The sequence below is a fragment of the Strongylocentrotus purpuratus genome, unplaced genomic scaffold (genome assembly GCF_000002235.5).
Source record: "Strongylocentrotus purpuratus isolate Spur 01 unplaced genomic scaffold, Spur_5.0 spur5_scaffold_20, whole genome shotgun sequence".
NCBI lineage: Eukaryota > Metazoa > Echinodermata > Echinoidea > Camarodonta > Strongylocentrotidae > Strongylocentrotus > Strongylocentrotus purpuratus.
In genome coordinates, this window is record NW_022145606.1 from 51,903,638 (window position 1) to 51,925,360 (window position 21,723).

Here is a 21,723-nt window from a genome sequence, read left to right on the forward strand (position 1 = left end):
TTAGTCAAACAGGGAACATGTATTTGACCGGTGATAATAAATCGGGGAGAAAGCATATACATGTACTTTCACAATATAATCATGAGTCATGGCTTACCTGACATGTCTAAATACAAGTATAGTTTAATACATGAACCTTTTTCATAGAAATATACTAAATATACTAAACATATCAGTCGATCACCTCGCTACCCGACTATGGGGGACCTGACTATCAAATTACGGGGTAGTGGTTGCCCGACTTTTGGTGATTCAATAATTATAAAAAGCTGCAGACCCCCCCCCCCCCCTCCCTCTCCCTCTTTGTTCCCATCCAGACTCGTAGAAAAATGGGGGTCGTACCGGGGTAGCTTTCTTTAGGTTAATTCGACGAGGGTAATTATCCAAGTTGCCCAGAGGGAAGTTGCCCTTGAGTTAATTTTCAGGAGGAAGTTTTTCAAGAATCTTTGATGCACTATCGTAGGCAGTCATTATAACAGTATTAAAGGTACCATGTCCCATTTGCAGCCAACATCAAATTCTATAGAACTTTGAATATGTAACCCATTGCTTACTGGAACCTGTATTAAGCCTATGGGAAATGAGAGAATTCAGTAGTCAAAGGGTTAAACGTTTAGCAGTGTCCTAGTATTCAGATTATGGAAGGAAATCCGCTAACTTGCTAGGTTTCACTGTCAGACACTATTATGTGACCGATTGACTTCTTTTTTTTTCTTTGGTAATAACATACATAACTGTACATGAGCTGTAAAGGGTACGTGAGCATTTGTCTACATCAATAACCCACTTCTTGTAATGGCGAAAAATCGTATCCGGACACCCCTAGGACAACTAACCCTAGGATAGTTGTCCTAGAGGATGGTTGTCGTAGGGGGTAGTTGTCTGGGGGTAGTTGTCCGGGGGTAGTTTTCCGGGGATTAGTTGTCCTAGGAGGAGGATGTCCTAGGGGGTAGTTGTCCTAGGGGGAGGTTGACTGGGGGTGGTTATCCGGGTAGGGGTGGATGTCCCGGGGGTAGGTGTCCTAGAACCGCCTAAAAATAAACTGATTGAATCTTTGCGCAGCACAAAACGTACGACCATTCGGTACAAGGGTCTGAAAATCAGAATATTTACTAAAATGAGTGCAATCACTTAAGTCGACTCGGCAACCAACGGTCGCTATATTTCCACACAAATACATTTTCAAGCCCTTTCATTTTGAGGGAGTTTTAAATTATTATTATCTTTCAAATGCAGGTGGATTTTAACCTTTTCATTTGTGTGGCCTGCAAATGGGACACAGTACCTGTAAAGACAAAAGCCTGTTAGAGTTCGATGTTAATTGGGTAATTGGGTCACCTATTCAAAAAGGTAACCAATCCACTAAACATGGAATGTTATTATTTATTATCATGGCCTCTAAGCAAAGGTTTCATGTGATTGAACACGTAAACAAATGCTGGGTCTGTTCTTTATAAAGACCTTCATAATTAATTCAGTGATTCTACATTGTGAATTCATTATTGCTGCCAGTATCGCAACGCTCCATGGCAGATGTACAAGTATTTTAAGAGAGCGCTAATGACTTATCTTTGTATAGGTGTTTTCATTGATTATAAATTTATATTGTAAAGCGCATTGGGAGGGCATGAGTAATACATTATTATTATAACGCATGTTTTTATTATCACAACATGTTAATTCATTTGCCATTCGTACACGAGTTACTCGAGAAATCAATAACCACATAATCGGGCCAGAACCTGTGGCAATTTCTAATTTGAAATGAGTATGTTCTTCATTGTTTTCCGCACATTTACTTCATGATTTTGTTTTCTTTCTTTCTTTCACAGGGTTTCGTTTTCTGTATTAAATCGCAACACATCTTATGAATAATCATGGCAGACAAGGATGCTCTGTTTGACGAACTCTCAAAAGAATTTCCAGCTGGAAAGTATACAACCTTTTGCAATCAAATGGGCTTTAGCTACAATGAAGCTCAGAACATGCTGACGAGGTTTAAAGAGAATTCCAACGTGGCTCTAAGAGACCTACTATCTCAGTGGGATCTAAAGATGAACGGTGTCACCAGGAAACAACTCGAAGATGCCCTGGACGGAGCAGAGGTCGGTGGACTCTGTTCCATTGTGGATAAACATTATTCAAATGGTAATATTAAGTCATTCTTAATAGGATCTTCTTCTTTTTTAATTATAGAGATTAATGAAATAACCCGTACATTTTACCATGGTCATTTTGCTATAATGCAAACTTGAACTAATCACAACACTGTGATTTAAACATAAATATAAAGTTAGATAATTATGTTTTTAACATGCTTCAATGTTTGGTACACCTTTAAGCTTTAATTTTGTGTGCGGTTTACACAACCAAAATGTCCTTGTTTTCTATTGTTAGCAGGTTGAGCAACACAAAAATAGGATAATTCGGAACAAAATTAAGGACTCGATCCTCTTAGAATTCTAATTTTGACTTTGGTTGCAGTCCATGAAGAGCTATCGAAGAATCTGACATGGCAACATGTCTGAATCTGTTTAACACTTTAACCTGACTATGTGTATATTTGTCTAGTTTGTTTCATGAATTGGAAAGGCATATTGAAAAATGCATATGTAAATAGATCATAACAAAGACAAATTATAACATGATAAAGCAATACGTGGTCTACTTTTCACAGCTTCCCGTAGAGTGGTAGCCGCCACGGGATTGGTAGCCGGAGAGGGCGCTGTTCACGACACTAGAAATGAGTTTATCAACAAATCAGACAGATCGGACTCAGTAAACACGAATCAAGAAGGTAACATACATAGTCTATCAGTTTGTATTCAACTTGTTTTTCTCGCTTCTGGTTCTGTATTCCTCTTCCCTTTATATAATTCGTATACTTCTGTCAATTCTCGAACTTTTCTTTCTTATACTATGAGGTTGGTAAAGGAGAGGAACGTCTCTGATTTCAAGTTCATTCATTCCCTGTCTGTAGCTCTGTCGTCTCTATTTAGAGGAGTCTCTTGCAGCGCATTGGGGCGGGTAGATAATAAAATGATGCTATTTACTGTGTTCATCTGATCATAATTTGACTCCGGGAAAAGCCGTGTCTGCTTTCCGTTTATGTACTAATATTTGTTCATCGGCTTTAATCTTTCTATCAATAATACGTCTCGGCTTCAGTACAAATTAAATACTTGTAAATATATTTTGTTTAAACCAACAATTTGTTGAATATATATGTAAGAAAAATCAAGTTCAAAAGGGTCTTAACTTTCTTTGATTTTCATATCGATTTGAAGAGAAATTCCCTGTCTAAGGGCGATTAACCCTTTGCAATGAGTAAATTTGTGTGAAAGCGGAATAAAATAAGAGAAACTGAATAGCGAAAGTTGTACATCGAACCAATAACATAACAAATTAAGAATTTTTGAATTATGTCCTCACTATATATACATATATTTGCGAAGCTCATATCGGCAAATTGGTCAGTGAATTGTGACGTAGTTACGGACAACTCTCCCGTTTGTCGTGTAAAAAAAATAACATTAATTATGTTTTTCTCAAAAGCACCTTTTCCCTCGGGGCACTAATCACAATATTGCATGGATAGCATATAATTTTATATTATGTGTTCTTTTAAAATGGAATATCCTTCTGAATAACACATTTCGACAAATTGACATTTTAGTCATTCTGTGTGTTGGAACAAACGCTACAGATATCCGCCACCATACATCACAGTAACATTACCGTTTTGGCCAATTAGACATTCCCTTGCGTCATTTACGTATAGCGATTGCAACTTTAAACAACTTAAAACGCTATTATTGTTTGTTCGATTTTGTTTAAACTTTCACCAGACTGGTTCTCTATTTTCTTTCTGTTTCATGTCAGAGCGATTTGCCATTAATGATGGATTTTTCCTATGTGTTTCCAGCACTTTAATCTATGGGGAAGAGGACAACTTTCGCCAGACTGGTTCTCTATTTTTGTCTGCTTCATGTCAGAGCAATTTGCCATTAATGTTGGATTTTTCCTTTAAGCGTGTTTCCAGCCCTTTACTGTATGGGGAAGGAATACAAATGTCGGAACAATGAAAATTGATGTATTCGAACATGAAACAATTACTTACGGAACCCGACTGGGTCAGAAAGGGAAGGGGCTGAGATTGCGGGAGTGCAATAAGACATTTTGCCGTATATGCTTGTATCTTTCAGATATCTACAGTAAGAAGATCTCGGCATCATTGACTGTTCAGCGATGTCGCGAAAAGTTGGAGAATAAGTACCGAAATCAATTGTGCAAAATTCAAATGAAACCGTGGGATCAAACTGATTATGCTGAGTTCAACGATATGCATACGGTTGTCACGATGGTGCAGAAGGACGCTCGTGGACAAGACACGAAAAAGAAGGAAATACTCCAGGGTTCTGTTGCTGAAATATTTTCAACGAAAGTAAACGGAGAACTGCCAGCTCGAATCCTCATTTCGGCCCCCGCTGGAAGAGGAAAGACCACGGCTGTCGCTAAGATGGCTTACGACTGGGTTCACAGGGAAAAGGGGTCAGCATTAGAACTACTGCCACTTCTGTTTGTTGTGAAATTCCGAAACACAAGTCAGCTTACATCGATCGGAGAAGCTATCAAATCCCAGCTTTTGAGTGATGTTAATGATCTCACACCAGAGGGTCTAGAGAGTTTCATTAGAGAGAATCAGGGAATCTGTCACATCATACTAGACGGGCTAGATGAGTATGCCGGTATTTCTTCTTCAAACCGGAGCTTAGGGAGCAACATTGTCAGTGTCATCCGCTGGGAGGAATTTCCAGAGTGTAGAGTCCTTGTAACAACGCGCCCTCACCTAGAGAACTTCTTCAATCAAGCGGAACTTCCAAGGGTATACACAAAGATGTGGATCGAAGGATTCTCGCAAGAGAGCTCACGAGAGTACATCGACAAGTTCTTTGCTTCGACTTCGAATCCTTGTGGTGGACATGGACATGGTCTGAAGGTTTACCTTGATGACCAACCACTGATTAATGAACTTGTTAAAACACCTTTATTTTGTCTCATGGTGTGTCACCTATGGAGCGAGGGGAGTTTGAACACTGAAATTGCAACTCAAACAGAATTATTAGACAGCGTGAATGATTTTCTGATGCACCATGCCAATGCCCGAGCAACATCAACATACAACATAACAGAAGAAGAACTAATCGAAATAATTTGTAAGCTGGGTAAGGTTGCTTTAGCTGGTCTACTCGATGACTCTAAAAAAATAGTTTTTACGCCCCATAATTTCCGAAGAGTTCCCGCTATCCTTGATAGGGCATGTGAGCTTGGGATATTATCCAAGACGACGATTCCAAAGACAAGGCTCCAACGATCCCACAAGGCCACATCCACGACCATTGAGTTTTATCATAAACTCGTTCAGGAACACTCTGCTGGGAAATACCTTGCTGCTAAAACAAAGAAATATATGTTACGACTGAAGATTTCTAAGTTGGACAGACTGCTGCGAAACATCAAAGCAAACATCGGTGACTATGAGAATCTCATCCGATTTGCAGCTGGCACAGATAACAACCTTTGCATACGAATAATGGAGGCGCTCCTTTCCAACCGCTTTTTGGATGAGAGCGAGCGATATCGCATTCTCCTTGACTGCTCATCAGAGACCAAGGGTACTCAACAAAATGTGTCTTCGTTGGTTCAAAGATGTGTGAATGCAGAGAGTATTGTTCTAAAGTCACCGACTGTCTACACCGTCGTTGGGATGCAAAATCTTCCAAAGCAACTTAAGCTTCAGGTATGCACATTTTCATTTGACAAAATGTGTTTACAATAATAGTTTCATAAAGATTGATTAAGTTTCCATCCCTCCGCTATAACTATAAGTCAAAGGGGTAAGATTGTTTTAATAGATTATTGATTAATTGACGGCATCTTCATAAATAATAATACATGATAAAATGATCAAGACGTATGATTCATTATCGTAATTATTCTATCTTTGCCCAATTACGGCCTTGATCAAGGTACTGCATTCCAAAAACGAGAAAAATAATGCAAACAAATACTAGGTCCTGGGCCTATTCATATAGGGAAAATTATGAGACTCAGTCATTAAAAGCAAGTAGCATAATTATGTAAAACAAGGGAACATTATATTTAACATGGAAGAAAATACATCTTTAACTTCTGAATGTATGGAGTAGGGAAGGGAGCTTTCATTACTTTAGCGATTAATATTTCCAGATAGGGTCAGGCTGCAATCTCGTTCGCTTTAACCCTAATAAGGCCGGGGGAGGGGGGGCATTATGCCCCCCCCCTCCACGATTTTTCCGATTGCTCGGGAACGCGTATGGATGGCGCCCCGCAGCTCGCTGACTTTTTTCTTTCGAGTCTTGCGCAACTTTTAAAAGATTTTTTTTTGAAAATCGGACCTACGGTTAGAAGGTCACGTGACCTTTTGTCTTTGCATGTCAGCCCGAAAATCGCGTGATTTGTGTACAAAACATATGGAACAGTCATTTTTCCTAAAAACAGATCAAAATATGGGTTATTAGGTCTTGTTTAAAGTTAAGGTGGTTGTTTTGGAGTCAAAATAGTTGAATTGTATTAAGAAATGAAATAAAACAACAAAAACAATGAAATACATAAGAAATTATCAAAACAACGGATAACATAAGGAATAAGCTGGCTCTTCCAAAATATGTTGTTGTTTTATTATTCAGAATGGTCTAATGAATATATGTAGTGAAAAGGAATGACTTATGGGTAAAAATGTGATTTTTATGACTTTATTTGCGTACATTACCATAAATATGCAAATGAGTGAATTTTCAAAAATTTGAAATTATCATATTATTCTATACACTTCACTTCACATTTTCGCGGTGATCGGCCGCTTCGCGGCCGAGATCTTAAGGGGGGGGGGGGACATAATGCCCCCCCCCCGGCCGTACTAAGACCTCGGGTTAATGATTACCACCAAAAAAAGACATTAGATAGTTCAGAATCTATGACGTGATCTTTGGACTTCTACCCCCGGCTAAAAGGCATGATGTACTAGTTCGTTGATAACGCCATCTTGGGCGGCTCGAAGTAAGTGCAGAGAATATTATAGAGATGAAATATAAGAACAGGCCAGATTATGGACTAGAGATGAAATAGATATTTTCATCAACTGTTCTGACTATTTGATTCTATCTCTCTTTCTCTTCACCACCCCCCCCCCCCCCCGCCCCTCTCTCTGTGTCTGAACACCAGGTTAGGACAGTAAAGTTCGAGGGATCTACTCTAACTACCGACGTGACGAGTGGACTTTGGTCCTGCCTCAATGCCTTTTCGATGTTACATACTCTCATCATCTCAGACTCGTCTCTCAGTTTCCCTCCATCTCCTCCGGAGCTTCTATCCGTCACAGAGCTATCAGCTGAGAGAGTGACGTCACAAAGCTACGAAGGAGTGCTCTCAACGATACACGGAGTGAGAGATATCGATGTCTCTATCGATGTTGCAGAGACGAGCAACACTTTCCAGATCACCACCGCATCCAGGCCTACGAATCAGGCTATGGATGAACAGTTCTTTGTTCATATCAGACTACACGCCTTGACATCACTCACCACAGACAGGAAAATCGAATCAGGAGAGACAATTGGAGGGCTTAGTCTTCTATTTGAAGACCAAACCAAAAACCAACAACGGCTGCATGTGTCCGGGGTGATGGGCAGAGACGAAGAAGCCTTGGTGGACCTGTTTGTCAAGACTAAACAACTAACGTACTTGAATTCGGGGTAAAAATGACTAGGTCTAGACTCTAGGCCTAATAAGTAATAGGCCTTGAAGTTGTAGTAGGGTTAGGCCTACTAAGTACTAGATCTAGCTCTAGGTCTAGATCTAGATCTTTATTGATGTAGGTCTATGGTAGTGTGACCATAGTTCGCTATGTCAACAAATCGGTAAGATATCGAAATTCTGATATCACTAATGGAAAGAAAAACCTAAAATTACCGAGAGACGAATTTTTGTATGGAATTGGAGGTGAAATTAGACTCTAACTTTAGGCCTAGTAAACTATTGTCTTTGACAAAAGATCGGCAAATTGTGCAGTCTTTTGCGTCCGTTCCGAACAAAAACATGAACTTGCCGACAAGGTCAAGGGTTTGTAAATCTTTATTTTGAGAGCAAATTTCATCAAAATTTTAAATAAAAAGTGGTACCAACCAGGGGCGGCGATTTATTTTCATGACCGGGGGCGACAAAGTGCGAGGGAGCATATACCCTATATCTAGTGAACGAGAGGGGTGAAGGTGACGGAAGTGACTAGATCTAGGTCTAGGGCCTAGGGCTACCCCTTACACTTTCACATGTTTTTGAAGTTTTGATGTAGCCTATTAAAACAATACAGTATTATAGTATACAAACAAGCAATATGCTTTTTTCACACTTCACTTTTACATTGCCGGTAATTAGTGTGCAGTCCGAGGCGAAGGGTTGTAAATATTAGTGAACTTTAATTAGATCTAGTCTAGAAGTAGAATCTAGGTCTAGACAAAGGACCTTGAGTTTGACTTAATAGATCTAATACTATTTTTTAGAAAATTTGGTTTTAGGCCTAGTCTACACTATTTCCCCCTAGAAAGTCAGGCGACAATATTTGTATAACCAGGCTGGAAGGGACTCCTTAACAAATCAAACTTACTAAAAAGGAGCGAGCGGAATATTAATTTTGTTAGCACTGATCTATTTGTATAGGCCTATTCCTATTAAACTCTTAATCTTGTAAAGATACAGTGTGATGTGCTTTAATACGTGATACCAACGAAATACAGATTTTCTACAATATTTACCTGTACATTTTGAAGGACATTATGCGAGGGATTTTAGCTAGCGACCGAGCGAGAAGATGTTTGCATTTTTATTAGGCCTAGGCCTAGTCCAAACACTGCACTTTTGGGCCCTCCAGAGCCTAACAAAGAAAAAGTGTTGCAGTCTGTAGTCAGCATTTGCTATACATGTTTGTGTGTGCACTTTTTCAAATTTTCCGGAGGGGGGGAATTAATCCCCTCCCTCTAAATATCACCGCCCCTGGTAGTTACTGAATGTATGATAGTTTCCTTGCAAAATATTAAATTATCTTACATTTGATCGAATGGATTTTTCGATAAATCAGATGTTAAACCCCCGTGCACGAAGTAAAGTCATTTTCGTGAGTTGCAGCGCGCACGCCAATCCGACATCGAATTTTAGATCGCGATATCTCCGGAATCCTTTGACGATAATTTGTTTGTAGTAGCACCAATTTTTAGTTAAAAACTTTGCCGTCCAGTTTCTAATAATTGAATTAAATAAATTTATGTAAAATATGGGAAATCATGGATCAAATAACACATTTTCTAATATTTTCTAAAAACTCTGCGAACTTTTGTCACTGCAGATCTTTGTTTTCATGTCGTTTTTTTAATTTTAAGACGGCATGAACACCAAACAATGTAATTAAAATGGTAATTTATGGATGTTCTTATTAGTATTGATATCATTATCATGATTATATTTCTTACTGTTTTACCATTATTATAATATGATTATTATCATTATTGTTATGTTAGTATTGTTGCTTTCATTTACCTCTGTAAAGAGGGGATGCATAATTCACTTGCATTCTTTATTAATGTAATATAATTTCCCAATATTTGCTTTCAAGAATCACATTTTTTCCCTCATTCCTTTTTAAATATTCTTTGTAGGAGTGGAGGTGGTACTCTACACAAAAAGAACAACGTCCAGGTGAGTGACTTTTGGTATACGGGTGCATGCATTTCACTTAGAAATATTCAACAAAGGGATATCCTCTGAATTTTACTATTGAAGGGAATTGCAAAACAGTTGCATTTTTTTGTTTTTGAAAGAACTCAATTAATTTTCGGAATATGAATGTAATACTTGTAATTTCAGCTTCACTGACGTGGGATTCTGTGATGTATATAAAAGTGACAAGTTTGTCTGTTTGCAATTCATTGCAGAATACTAGGCTTGAGATACAGCAGTGCCAGCTATCTACTGAGATGACCGACAAGTTGTGGTCCTGCCTCAGATCCTTTACCTCACTGAAACAGCTCAGCATCTCAGACTCCTCTCTCAGTTTCTTTCCATCTCCTCCTGAGCTTCCATCCGTCACAAACCTATCAGCCGAAAGAGTGACGTCACAATGCTACGAAGGAGTGCTCTCATCGATACCTGGAGTGAGAGATATCGATGTCTCTATCGATGTTGCAGAGACGAGCAACACTTTCCAGATCACCACCGCATCCAGGCCTACGAATCAGGCTAGGGCTATGGTTGAACAGTTATTTGTTCATATCAGACTACACGCCTTGACAGCACTCACCACAGACAGGAAAATTGAATCAGGAAAGACAATTGGAGGGCTTAGTCTTCTATTTGAAGACCAAACCAAAAACCAACAACGGCTGCATGTGTCCGGGGTGAAGGGCAGAGACGAAGAAGCCTTGGTGGACCTGTTTGTCAAGACTAAACAACTAACGTACTTGAATTCGGGGTAGGTAGTACTACTAGTACTACTACTACTACTAGACCTAGTAGTAGTACTAGATCTACTACTAGGCCTAGGGCATATTAGATCTAGCTCTAGGTCTAGATCTTTATTGATGTATGGTGGTGTGACCATAGTTCGCTATCTCAAAAAATCGGTAAGATTTCGAAAGTCTGATAATGATATCACTAAAAGTTAGGCCTAATGGAAAGAGAAACCTAAAATTACCGAGAGACGAAATTGAATTTGAGGTGAAATTAGACAAATATTGACAAAAGATCGGCAAATGTTGTAGTCTTTTGCGTCCGTTCCGAGAAAAAAACATGAACTTGCCGACAAGGGTTTGTAAATCTTTATTTTGAGAGCAAATGTCATCAAAATTCTAAATAAAAAATGGTATTGGTACCAACCAGGGGCGGCGATTTCTTTTCATGACCGGGGCGACAAAGTGCGAGGGAGTAGACCTAAGTCTAGATCTAAGTTAGACCCTAGATCTAGTGAACGAGAGGGGTGAAGGTGACGGAAGTGACTTCCCCCTTACACTTTCACATGTTTTTGAAGTTTTGTTGTATTAAAACATTACAGTATTATAGTAAATGCTTTTTCATACTTCCCCTTTACATTGCCGGTAATTAGTGTGCAGTCCGAGGCGAAGGGTTGTAAATATTTAGTAGATTCTAGGCCTAGATCTCTAGACCTAGACTAGGTCAATTTTTAGTAAAATTTAATTAGATCTAGTCTAGATCTAACTTTTTAGGTCTAGTCATGTAACGAAGGACCTTGAGTTTGACTTAATAATACTATTTTTTAGAAAGATGGGCACCATTTCCCCTTAGGAATTCAGGCGACAATATTTGTATAACCAGGCTGGAAGGGACTCCTTAAAAAATAAAATTCAATAAAAAGAGCGAGCGAAATATTAATTTTGTTAGCACTGATCTAACTTAGATCTAGATCTACATTTATCTTAATATTGTACACATACAATGTAAACTATAAACTGTGCTTACGTGATACCAACGAAATACACATTTTCTGCAATATTGACTTGTACATTTTGAAGGACATTATGCGAGGGGCTGTAGCTAGCGACCGAGCGAGAAGATTTTTTTTCATTTTGATTAGGCCTAGATCTAGGCCTAGATCTAGTCCAAACAATGCACTCTTGGGCCCTTCAGATCCTAACAAAGAAAAAAGTGTTGCAGTCGGTAGTCAGCATTTGCTATACATTTTTGTGTGTGCACTTTTTCAAATTGTCCGGGGGGGGGGGGGAGACGATCCCCTCCCCCTAAACATTGCCGCCCTGGTAGTAACTGATTGTATGATATTTTTCCTTGCAAAATATCAAATTATCTTACATTTCATTGATTGAATTTTTCGATAAACTAAACCTCCGTGCACGAAGTATTAAGGTCTCGTTGTTTTTAAGACTTTTTCGTGAGTTGCAGCGCGCACGCCAATCCGACATCGAATTTTAGATCGCGATATCTCCAGAATCATTTGACGATTTTGTTTTTGAAGTAGCACCAATTTGTAGTTAAAAAACTTGGCAGCCTATTTGCTAATAATTGAAATATATACATTTTTTGTAAAATATGGGAAATCATGGATCAAATATCACATTTTCTAATATTTTCAAAAAACTCTGCAAACTTTTGTCACTGCAGATCTTTGTGTTAATGTCGCTTTTTTAATTTTAAGACGGCATGAACACCAAACAATGTATTAAAATGGTATTTCATGGATGTTCTTATTAGTATTGATATCATTATCATGATTATATTTCTTACTGTTTTACCATTATTATAATATGATTATTATCATTATTGTTATGTTAGTATTGTTGCTTTCATTTACCTCTGTAAAGAGGGGATGCATAATTCACTTGCATTCTTTATTAATGTAATATCATTTCCCAATATTTGCTTTCAAGAATCACATTTTTTCCCTCATTCCTTTTCAAATATTCTTTGTAGGAGTGGAGGTGGTACTCTACACAAAAAGAACAACGTCCAGGTGAGTGACTTTTGGTATACGGGTGCATGCATTCACTTTGAAATATTCAACAAAGGGATATCCTCTGAATTTTACTATTAAAGGAAATTGCAAAACAGTTGCATTTTTGTTTTTGAAATAACTCAATTAATTCTCAAAATATAAACGTAATACTTGTAAGTTCAGCTTCACTGACGTGGGAATCTGTATGTCCACACGTTTATTCTCAATATTCAATTCAATGTAAATAAAAGTGACAAGTATGTCTGTTTATATTTATTGCAGAATACTAGGCTTGAGATAGAGCAATGCCAGCTATCTACTGAGATGACCACAAAGCTGTGGTGCTGCCTCAGATCCTTCACCTCACTGGACTCTCTCAGCATCTCAGACTCCTCTCTCAGTTTCCCTCCATCTCCTCCTGAGCTTCCATCCGTCACAGAGCTATCAGCTAAGAGAGTGACGTCACAAAGCTATGAAGGTCTGCTCTCATCGCTTCCTGGTTTGAGAGAGATCGATATCACTATCGATGATGCAGAGAGAGACATACCTCAGTTCACGGCTTGTCTTCGTCGGACCGGAGGACAGCAGCTCATACACATCAAGCTTAGAGCAGCGTCATCACTCCCATCAGAGAAGAAGAGTGTATCGAGAGAGACGATGAGAGGACTGGGTCTGCTGATCAGAGAACAAACCAAGAACCTACAGTGGCTAAATCTGTCCGGGATAAAGTGCTTGGACGAAGAAGACTTGGTTGAACTTGTCGAGTCGTCAACATATTTGAAAGCATTGGATAGACTGCATTTACAGTGAGTTCAAGTAGATTTTCATACATTTCTCAATGAAATTAAAGTAGACAAAATTAAACAGAAAGTCTAACTGTAATGTAAACTGTAAAAAGTGAATAATAGCTTTGCTTTTGTGTGATTTTGTCTTATCAAAATTGTATCGAGTATGTTAATGTCTTTGAAAAATCAATTCAAGATCAGTAAAAAATAATCACACTTCACAAACTGCTGTAAATAAAAAAATAAATTTTAAATTGGTTAGATGAAAGGAGGGGGCATGCAAATACTCTTAAAAAGTCCATGCGATAATTTCCCATGGGAATCCTCTCATCTGCCCCAGCCAGCTCAAGGGCTCCTCGCGGTGGTGGGGTGGGGTGGGAATCATAGGGTATATTTTTCTTATATCCTTACTTATTTGCATCCCAAACTGACAATTTAAACATTTACACATTTTTAGGCAGTTATTTTCTTTCAACTCGCATTTCCCATGGCACTATTCACAATGTATGCCATTGGTTGTAATGCTATATTTGTTGAAAGTCTAAATGATCTCTTGGACTAGAATAGCTATAGACAAACGAGAATGGAAATGTTATGAGGAGGACTATGTCCAACGTCTTGATGAACTATAGCCTGATAGATTGATTGATAAATGATATATTTGTTATATATATATATATATATCTTCAACTCCCCAGGACCGGTATTCGATTCAATACTTAGCATAAGTAAGACATTTACTAAGTAATTTGCTTATCTCGTATTCAAATCGCATTTTAGACTTAAACTTAAGTCATACAAAATTCTAAGTAAAATATTTACTGATAAGCATTGTGACGTCTCACGGTCAATTAAAAGTAATGCGCATTCCAATAAATGCGCGCTGATATAAATGCGCGCAGGCTATAATACTGCGTAAGAAAACCATATGCCTGCCAATCAAGGCCTCCAAATAATTGGCTTGCGTCTGGTAGGGAGCTGACTTAAATTGAAAGTAAAATACTTAGCCAAAAGTGTGAATTAAATACCAAAATTGGCTAAGTATTTTAGGTAAGCCAAATACTAAGTAAAAAGCTTAAATTTTGTACTTAAGTATTGAATTGAATACGGGCCCAGGACCTTATGCATGTTAGTACCATACGGTACTCGCAGGCCATGTCCGATATCGATGTTATGTCATGAATCCCCCCACAAATTCCCATTGTTGTTTGTGTTAATTTTTTTCGTTTGTCGCTTTCAACTCTCTATATCAAATACTATAGGTCTCTTGACGGTGGATGTTTTGCATACGATGGAAAATCGGGTGACCAGGTAGGCAGATATCTTATACTAATACTATATACGACTACCAACATTTAGGAAAGCAATTTACTATTTGCGCCTGACCGGAAAACCCAAATAAGTGTTCATTTTCAAGTAATACAATCGAAGATAGCTCTTACAGATTCAAAGGGGTGATTGGGCCACATTCTGTCTCGTGATTTTGATTGTTACGATTGTAATTAGCATATTTCTCTTCCCGTCAGTTGTCGATGGTTATATTGAACTGTTTGAACATATTATGGTAAAATTAGCGTATTTTTACGTACCCTATCCAAACACTAAGACTGAACGGCTCGAGAAAAAAAAGGTATAATATGACAATTACCATTAATTTATGTTAACGAGGTGCAACCTAGCATTATTATTTAACATATACTAACTGGATAAAGATTTTTTTTTAAATCATAAGTAAGTTATATTTCCCCTCGTTATTATTTTCCCTATATGGCTGCTCACCCTACCAGTCAATTATGTATACTGTGGTTATAATTATTCATGTAATGTCCGCCGTTAAGATATAATGCAAAAGGGGGGGAGGGGGTCTCACTGTGTACCCGGTTTCGCATTACAGCATTAACGTGATTCAGTAACCATTTAGTCTCTCTGTATTTCATTATCTATTCTAATTCCAGGACGAGTGTGGACTCCTCGTAAAGAATTGCCAGCTATCTACTGTGATGACTGCCAGAATGTGGCCCTGTCTCAGATCCTTCACCTCACTGAACCATCTCAGCATTTCAGACTCTTCTCTCAGTTTCCCTTCATCTCCTCCTGAGCTTCCATCCGTCACAAAGCTATCAGCTAAGAGTGTGACGTCACAAAGCTATGAAGGTCTGCTCTCATCGCTTCCTGGTTTGAGAGAGATCGATATCACTTTCGATGATGCAAAGAGAGACATACCTCAGATCACGGCTTGTCTTCGTCGGACCGGAGGACAGCAGCTTACACGCATCGAGCTTACAGCACCGTACACACTCCTATCAGAGAAGAGGAGTGTATCGAGAGAGACGATGAGAGGACTGGGTCTACTGATCAGAGAACAAACCAAGAACCTTCAGTGGCTGCGTCTGTTCTGGGTGAAGTGCACAGATGAGGAAGACTTGGTTGACCTCATAGAGTGCTGCAGACATGTGAAGACGATGTCAGAGCTGGTGTAGGTTCTTGTTTAAATCTTGTATAAAATAGATTAAAATCCTACTAGCCTAGGCCTAGACGATCCTGTTTGGTTAGTCTGCCGTGAGAAAGCATAATGGTACGAATGCGTGAAAGGATGCAAAGGTTAAAACGTGGGTGTAACCTCCAAGTTTTTGACTGAAAGTTAGGATGGGTTTTGTTTGATTATCGCTCTCAATTGTTATTTTAGAATTTTCAATGTACAGTCGCAATGAATAGAATTTGAATACCTGTATTGTTGCATGTATTAGTATGAATCGTAGGAAGTTACAATAATGTAGGCCTAGGGTCTTTATTAGTCCATTTTGACTTTAAACAAAATAATATGCTGATAAAATAAATTATCATTATTATACATTTTCATTATTAGTTATTAGACTCTATCATTGTTATAACTTTTAGGTCTAGAAGTCTAGTTTATAATTGTTATTATTATTAATATCATTTTTGTTGCCACTACTATCATCATTATTATCATTTATTATCATTGCGTTTACTATCGGTATCAATATTTTGGGTTGCATTAGCTTTTTTTAAAAGCAGAATGGCGAATCGCCGAATACAGCGAATTTAAAAGTTTCGTGCTCTGCAAGGAACCGTTAAAGGCAAACTTTCCTTTGTTAAAATAATTCTAGATCGTTTTTCGGATGCATCGTCTAAGTAACATCAAGTTTCATGAGGTGGCAGGTATGCCCCCTCCCCAAGCCTACGTCAGCTCTTACTCTTCGACTCAGAATTTGTGGATTTTCGTAGCTTAAACAATGCCAAGCTGGGGAAATTTAACTAATTTTCCCGGTTTTTTAAGGCCGAATCACTTTTGGCTTAAAACTGATGCTCGTTAGCTGAACTTTTCCTCGAATCAAATTTAAACTGGAATTGATTTTGATAAATTTTAGGTTAAATGTAAATGGCTCTGTAATCAAGGCTAGTCGATGTTGGGTCAATCGATCAACCACAAAATTGCGTCGCTAAACTACTGCAAGAGAGGTCCTCGAAAAGTAAGTAAATTCCGTTTTCTTCAAAAAAAATCATTCTGTTGACAACTAAATTGTTATTTTGTTAGAAGGAAAGTATTCCTCTCATTTTTAACCGAACGATATTTGAAATAGATATCAACTAAAAGTATTCCCCAAGTGAGATAGATCTAGATCTATTAAACTTAAGTTAAGATGGACGAATTGCACCGGTTCATGCATTTCCGTCCCATTCATATAGATCTAAATGCATGAATGTCCAACTGTACTTGTCTGAAGACCTTAAATATTTGGTTAGGACAGGTCCAAATTCATTAAGAAATATAGTTTATTCTTGAATTTGATAACAAAATCAGTCTAGGCCTACCACGGGTTTAGGAATCATCGCGTTGTATGGTTGATGATAAGTCTAGATCTAGGTCTAGACTAGACTAGACTAGATCTAGATCTAGTGCTTATTATTGTAGATTTAGGCTTAGTCTAGATCTAGGCCTAGATTCCAAATTATCTACTTTGTTTTTTGCCGGTATATAGTCTAGGCAGTGCGGTACACATTGTTTCATGTTGATAATAACAATCAACAATATCATTTTTGTACATGTCATGAAAGAAAATTGGACTCCACAGTGTCAGACCCAAGACCAAGTTAGATCTTGATTATGATCTTAATGTAGATTTAGTCTACATTATACTAGATCTAGGGTAGATGTCTACCTAGTCTCTGCATGGCACCCTTTGTGCAGGACTAACTTAAATCAGTTAGAAGTTGGAGTTCGTCCCTTAGTCCTTGATCTAGACTATTTTTGGGAGATCTAAATTGACAGGAGTTAGACCTAGATCTAATCTAGGCCTACATATAACATGTTAGCCTTTAGACTACATGTAAATGTAGAATGTTATGTAGTAGGCTCATGAGTCATGTATTGAACTCAATATTTTGTTTTCATTCATTTCATTTTCTTCAGAGTCGGAGATGGAGTGGACCTGAAATCATATCCAAGAAAAAGACCTCTAGATCTAGTCTAAGACTTCTCTCCCATCGTGTCTTCAACGTCCTGGACTAACTTCTCATCCTACCTTGGCCCCGATGAAAGGGTTTGGATCTGCATAATGTAATCCGATTCAAGGTGTACTGCAAGATCCTACCGTGCTAAGTGGCCCTTTGTGATCTTCTTAGCAAAGTTTGAACACCGACATTACAATAAGGGTGAGGTTTGTTGTCTTCTTCTTCTAGACCTACATGTACATGTACATACAAATAAATTACTAACTTGTTGTTGAGTTTTACATAATGTTGATATTCATTTATGATAAAGGGTTAAGATGCCGGATATTAGATGCTACAATAACAAACTGAACATTCTGTGTTCTTAATTTAAGAGGAAGCCAACCCTTACAGGTCAAAAACATAGATAAATTACTAAATCAGCCAGATTTTGATCAATATTGTTCGTAGAATAGGCAGCAATTAAAGTATAAACATGTGATTGAAGAAACTCTAACGAGCATATGTACGATGTAAGCTGCTTTCTGTTTGTTATATACCATTTAAGGTAAATATTTCCCTTCTATTTAATTTTAATCAATTCTCTGTAGACTCTACGATAGGATTTGGTTCAAGATCAGAGTATCCAAGATTAAGATAAGACTGTTGTAGAGTCAGATTACAAATGAAAGCTCAAGTTCAAGGTCAACACATTCAAGATTAAGATTTAAAATAAATGTTTGGGATCAAAATCAAAATCAAGAAGAGTCCAAAATGTTTATTATAACAAAAAAGGTTCCAAGTTCCATAGACCCTAGTCCAATTGATACAATTATCACATTTTCTAAAACTTTCAATGTGGTTAGTGACATAGTGGTTTGACCCAAACACATTTAAATTACAATTATAATCACTGATGAAAATGTATTTTTGTTCAGTTGAACACATTAGATTAGGTAAAGTGACAACTATTATTCTGAGAAGTATTTTCGCTCTCTTTATGGTATATGTATTTCTCTGTTTCAAATCTAAGGTTGCAAAGTAAAGATCTGTGGCATCTACATGAAACGCAAACTCATGGCATCTGGACTTTCATACCTAAGGTCTTGTCCATCTCTTCAAGTTGAAAAGGTAAGCGGTATCAGTTAACATAATTGATCTAATATTAGTATGTTTTGTACCTCTCATCATTGCCACGCCCCTACAGCAATCAATAAGCAAGAAAATTTGAAAAAAATTAAGTACATTTCTCATAGTCCTTGTCAGAGGTCTAATTCCGATCTTACCCAATCTATTGTATCAAACATACACAAATAGTAACGATTTTTTCTTTTCTTCAAAAGCATAAAAATAAATACTCTGTTATCTGTTATAACTAAAACTGCTTTTGTATCAATATCAATATATATATATATATTATCTTTCTACTTGATGTATTTTCCAATAAAAGACATTGACATGACTAGAAATACAAAAGTTGTAGATAGATTGAAAAATTACACTAGTATTTATTAATATTTGTATTACATAACTTTCAATTTCAATTTCTAGACTGCAGAGCTTGAATCCCCTGCAACATTATGCTTCATATGAAACATCAGCCAGCCTACAGATACAAACTCCCTTTTCAGCTCTAAGCAAGAAGGACCACAATGCTAAACAGATCGTGGACTGGTCGCTTTCTCATTTAACTACGACTTCCAGTGAAACAGATTATCAAACTAACTCGTCTGAAGATATTGAAAGTGCTCCAGTCCGTGTACTAAAATTTGACATTGAGTATGAGAATATTGGTAAGATTTCATCAAGTAATATTTTAAAGGAACACTCTTAACTTTCTTGCTTTCTCAATCTTCATATAAACATATAATTATCTTGTTTACACTTTAGCAACCCTTCACAAGGTCTATTTAGTAACAGCACCAGACAGAGGGGAGCGTATTATCTTGTTTACACTTTAGCAACCCTTCACAAGGTCTATTTAGTAACAGCACCAGACAGAGGGGAGCGTATTATCTTGTTTACACTTTAGCAACCCTTCACAAGGTCCATTTAGTAACAGCACCAAACAGAAGAGAGGAGAGAGAGACTGGTGCACTTTTAATATCTTCAGATGAGTTCATTTGAAAATCTGTTTCACTGGAAGTCGAAGTTAAATGAGAAAGCGACCAGTCCTCTTGCTAAACATTTTCAATGATACTTCCAAGAAATTCTATTCTTTTAAATAGAATTGTAGAATCTTGCTTAAGGAAAAAAAAAAAAATTACAGTTGAAAGATAAAACTAAAGTTCTTATCCGAATTAAAGTTTAATATCTTGCTATTTTTTAAAGTGTTGTTACTGATCTATAAATCTATGATTCTGTAATGGAGATTATTGTTTCTAAATTTATATTCCATAGATAATTATATGTTCATGGTGATGAATCTTAAAATATCAATTTGGAAATTTCAAAGAAGCAAATTCATCTGAGCAGCAGTGGACAAATTTGAGGACCTATTTTGAACTTTTGCTAGAGGTTCTGTTGGCATGACACTGTGTTGATAATTACCTGTTTATGCCTCAACTGTATATTCTTAATCTTTGCATAAGAACAAATTCAAAAGAAACAACCGAACATTGTGATTGCAGTGAAAACAGACTTGTCCGGCAGGAAATAATATATCAACTCGGATTTATGTTGTTCTTAGAAATCGTTCAAAGCTGATAGGAAAAAAATGATAATTAACTTCATATAGACGAACTGTTGTATCAAGAAAAAACATTTTAACCAACTGAATGTCCAACATGACAATGTGTATAACCTTTTATATAGATTAACAATCATATGGGTAAGACCAATCCTAAACACGAATGTTACTCTGTTAATCTCCACCAATTTACATCGACTAGACAGTGGTAGATATTAACTACAATAGTTTTAACAATTTGCTATCACTTTAATAGCAGTAATTTTATTTGTGTCATTGAAAATATTCTTATTGTATCCCTTGAATTAATTTGCTTTTGCTCATCATATAACAAATGTGAATTTTCGTGCAATAAAGAAAACAAATAAGTTTTAGACTTTAAAGCTTGAAAATCTGTGTAAATTCTTTTTTGTATTTGAGCAATGTACTGTTTGTCATTTAAAAAGAAAAACGGGTTGGGGCACAGAATGAATGGATGAGATTGGACGTTAACGCATGGTAGTAATTATGAAATGATGTGATTCAATGATGGTGTGTTTGTTTGATAGGGAGTATTCAAATAACCTAGCATTACTTTTGTTAGAAGCCAGTTTTTATGGTAATTATGGTAATTAATGGTCCCAAATAGGCTATTAATTTTTTACAGAATTCTCCTTTTGCCGATACATTCCCAAATTGAAATTGGCCGTCATTTACGCTATTCAAGTAAATCAATGCTGAACATACCGGATTGCTACTTATTTTTTTTCTTCTTGTTTTTGTCTCGCCTGCGTAGCAAAAAAGCGAGACATAGGCGCCGCTTTTCCGTTGACGGCGACGGCGGCGGCGACGGCAGCGTCAACATCAAAAACTTAACTTAAGGTTAAGTTTTTGAATTTTTGATATAATTGTGAATGTGTAAGTCCTTATATGGACTATGTGAGTTGAATTTCAGGTCACAAAGTCAAAGTCAAAGGTCATTTCAGGTCAACAGACTTAGACTATGTTGTGGCATCATTAAGGTTAAGTCTTTGAATTTTTGATATAATTTTGATAGTATAAGTTCTTAGTCAATGAAACTTGGACTATAGGTTAATCAAGTATCCCTAATCATGTGAGTAGAATTCTGGTCACTAAGTTAAGGTCAAAGGTCATTTTAGGTCAACAAACTTAGACTTTTTTGTGGCATCAACATCAAGATTTTTAATTTTTAACATATTTTCAAAAGTGTTTGTTCAAATTCCATTAAACTTGTACCCAAGAGT

At 37.2% G+C, this 21,723-nt stretch overlaps 2 protein-coding genes and 1 long non-coding RNA gene across 3 annotated transcripts; all 3 read left to right on the forward strand.

Annotated features, from left to right (window-relative positions):
- Positions 1-1,835: 1,835 nt before the first annotated feature.
- Positions 1,836-5,839, forward strand: LOC115927783. The gene is made up of 3 exons (XM_030994062.1): positions 1,836-2,148; positions 2,678-2,797; positions 4,206-5,839. The coding sequence occupies exons 1-3, from the start codon at positions 1,878-1,880 to the stop codon at positions 5,837-5,839; spliced, it is 2,025 nt and encodes a 674-aa protein (XP_030849922.1). The 5' UTR covers positions 1,836-1,877.
- Positions 5,840-7,266: 1,427 nt separating this feature from the next.
- LOC105447176 lies at positions 7,267-15,826 on the forward strand. Its single transcript, XM_030993585.1, has 7 exons — positions 7,267-7,793; positions 9,747-9,786; positions 10,023-10,558; positions 12,529-12,568; positions 12,833-13,356; positions 14,598-14,646; positions 15,291-15,826. The coding sequence occupies exons 1-7, from the start codon at positions 7,345-7,347 to the stop codon at positions 15,813-15,815; spliced, it is 2,163 nt and encodes a 720-aa protein (XP_030849445.1). The 5' UTR covers positions 7,267-7,344; the 3' UTR covers positions 15,816-15,826.
- A 1,790-nt stretch (positions 15,827-17,616) lies between these two features.
- Positions 17,617-20,160, forward strand: LOC105447174. Its single transcript, XR_973996.2, has 3 exons — positions 17,617-18,012; positions 18,824-18,921; positions 19,342-20,160. It is a non-coding gene; the product is annotated as an uncharacterized LOC105447174 (long non-coding RNA).
- The last annotated feature ends 1,563 nt before the right edge of the window (positions 20,161-21,723 follow it).

Excerpts from the sequence above, each read along its gene's own strand:
- LOC115927783 (XM_030994062.1), top strand. The coding sequence starts at position 1,878 with ATGGCAGACAAGGATGCTCTGTTTGACGAACTCTCAAAAGAATTTCCA. Across the intron at positions 2,149-2,677 it reads GGATAAACATTATTCAAATG|CTTCCCGTAGAGTGGTAGCC; the intron begins GTAATATTAAGT and ends TACTTTTCACAG. Across the intron at positions 2,798-4,205 it reads AGTAAACACGAATCAAGAAG|ATATCTACAGTAAGAAGATC; the intron begins GTAACATACATA and ends TGTATCTTTCAG.
- LOC105447176 (XM_030993585.1), top strand. The coding sequence starts at position 7,345 with ATGTTACATACTCTCATCATCTCAGACTCGTCTCTCAGTTTCCCTCCA. Across the intron at positions 7,794-9,746 it reads CTAACGTACTTGAATTCGGG|GAGTGGAGGTGGTACTCTAC; the intron begins GTAAAAATGACT and ends TATTCTTTGTAG. Across the intron at positions 13,357-14,597 it reads TTGGATAGACTGCATTTACA|GTCTCTTGACGGTGGATGTT; the intron begins GTGAGTTCAAGT and ends CAAATACTATAG.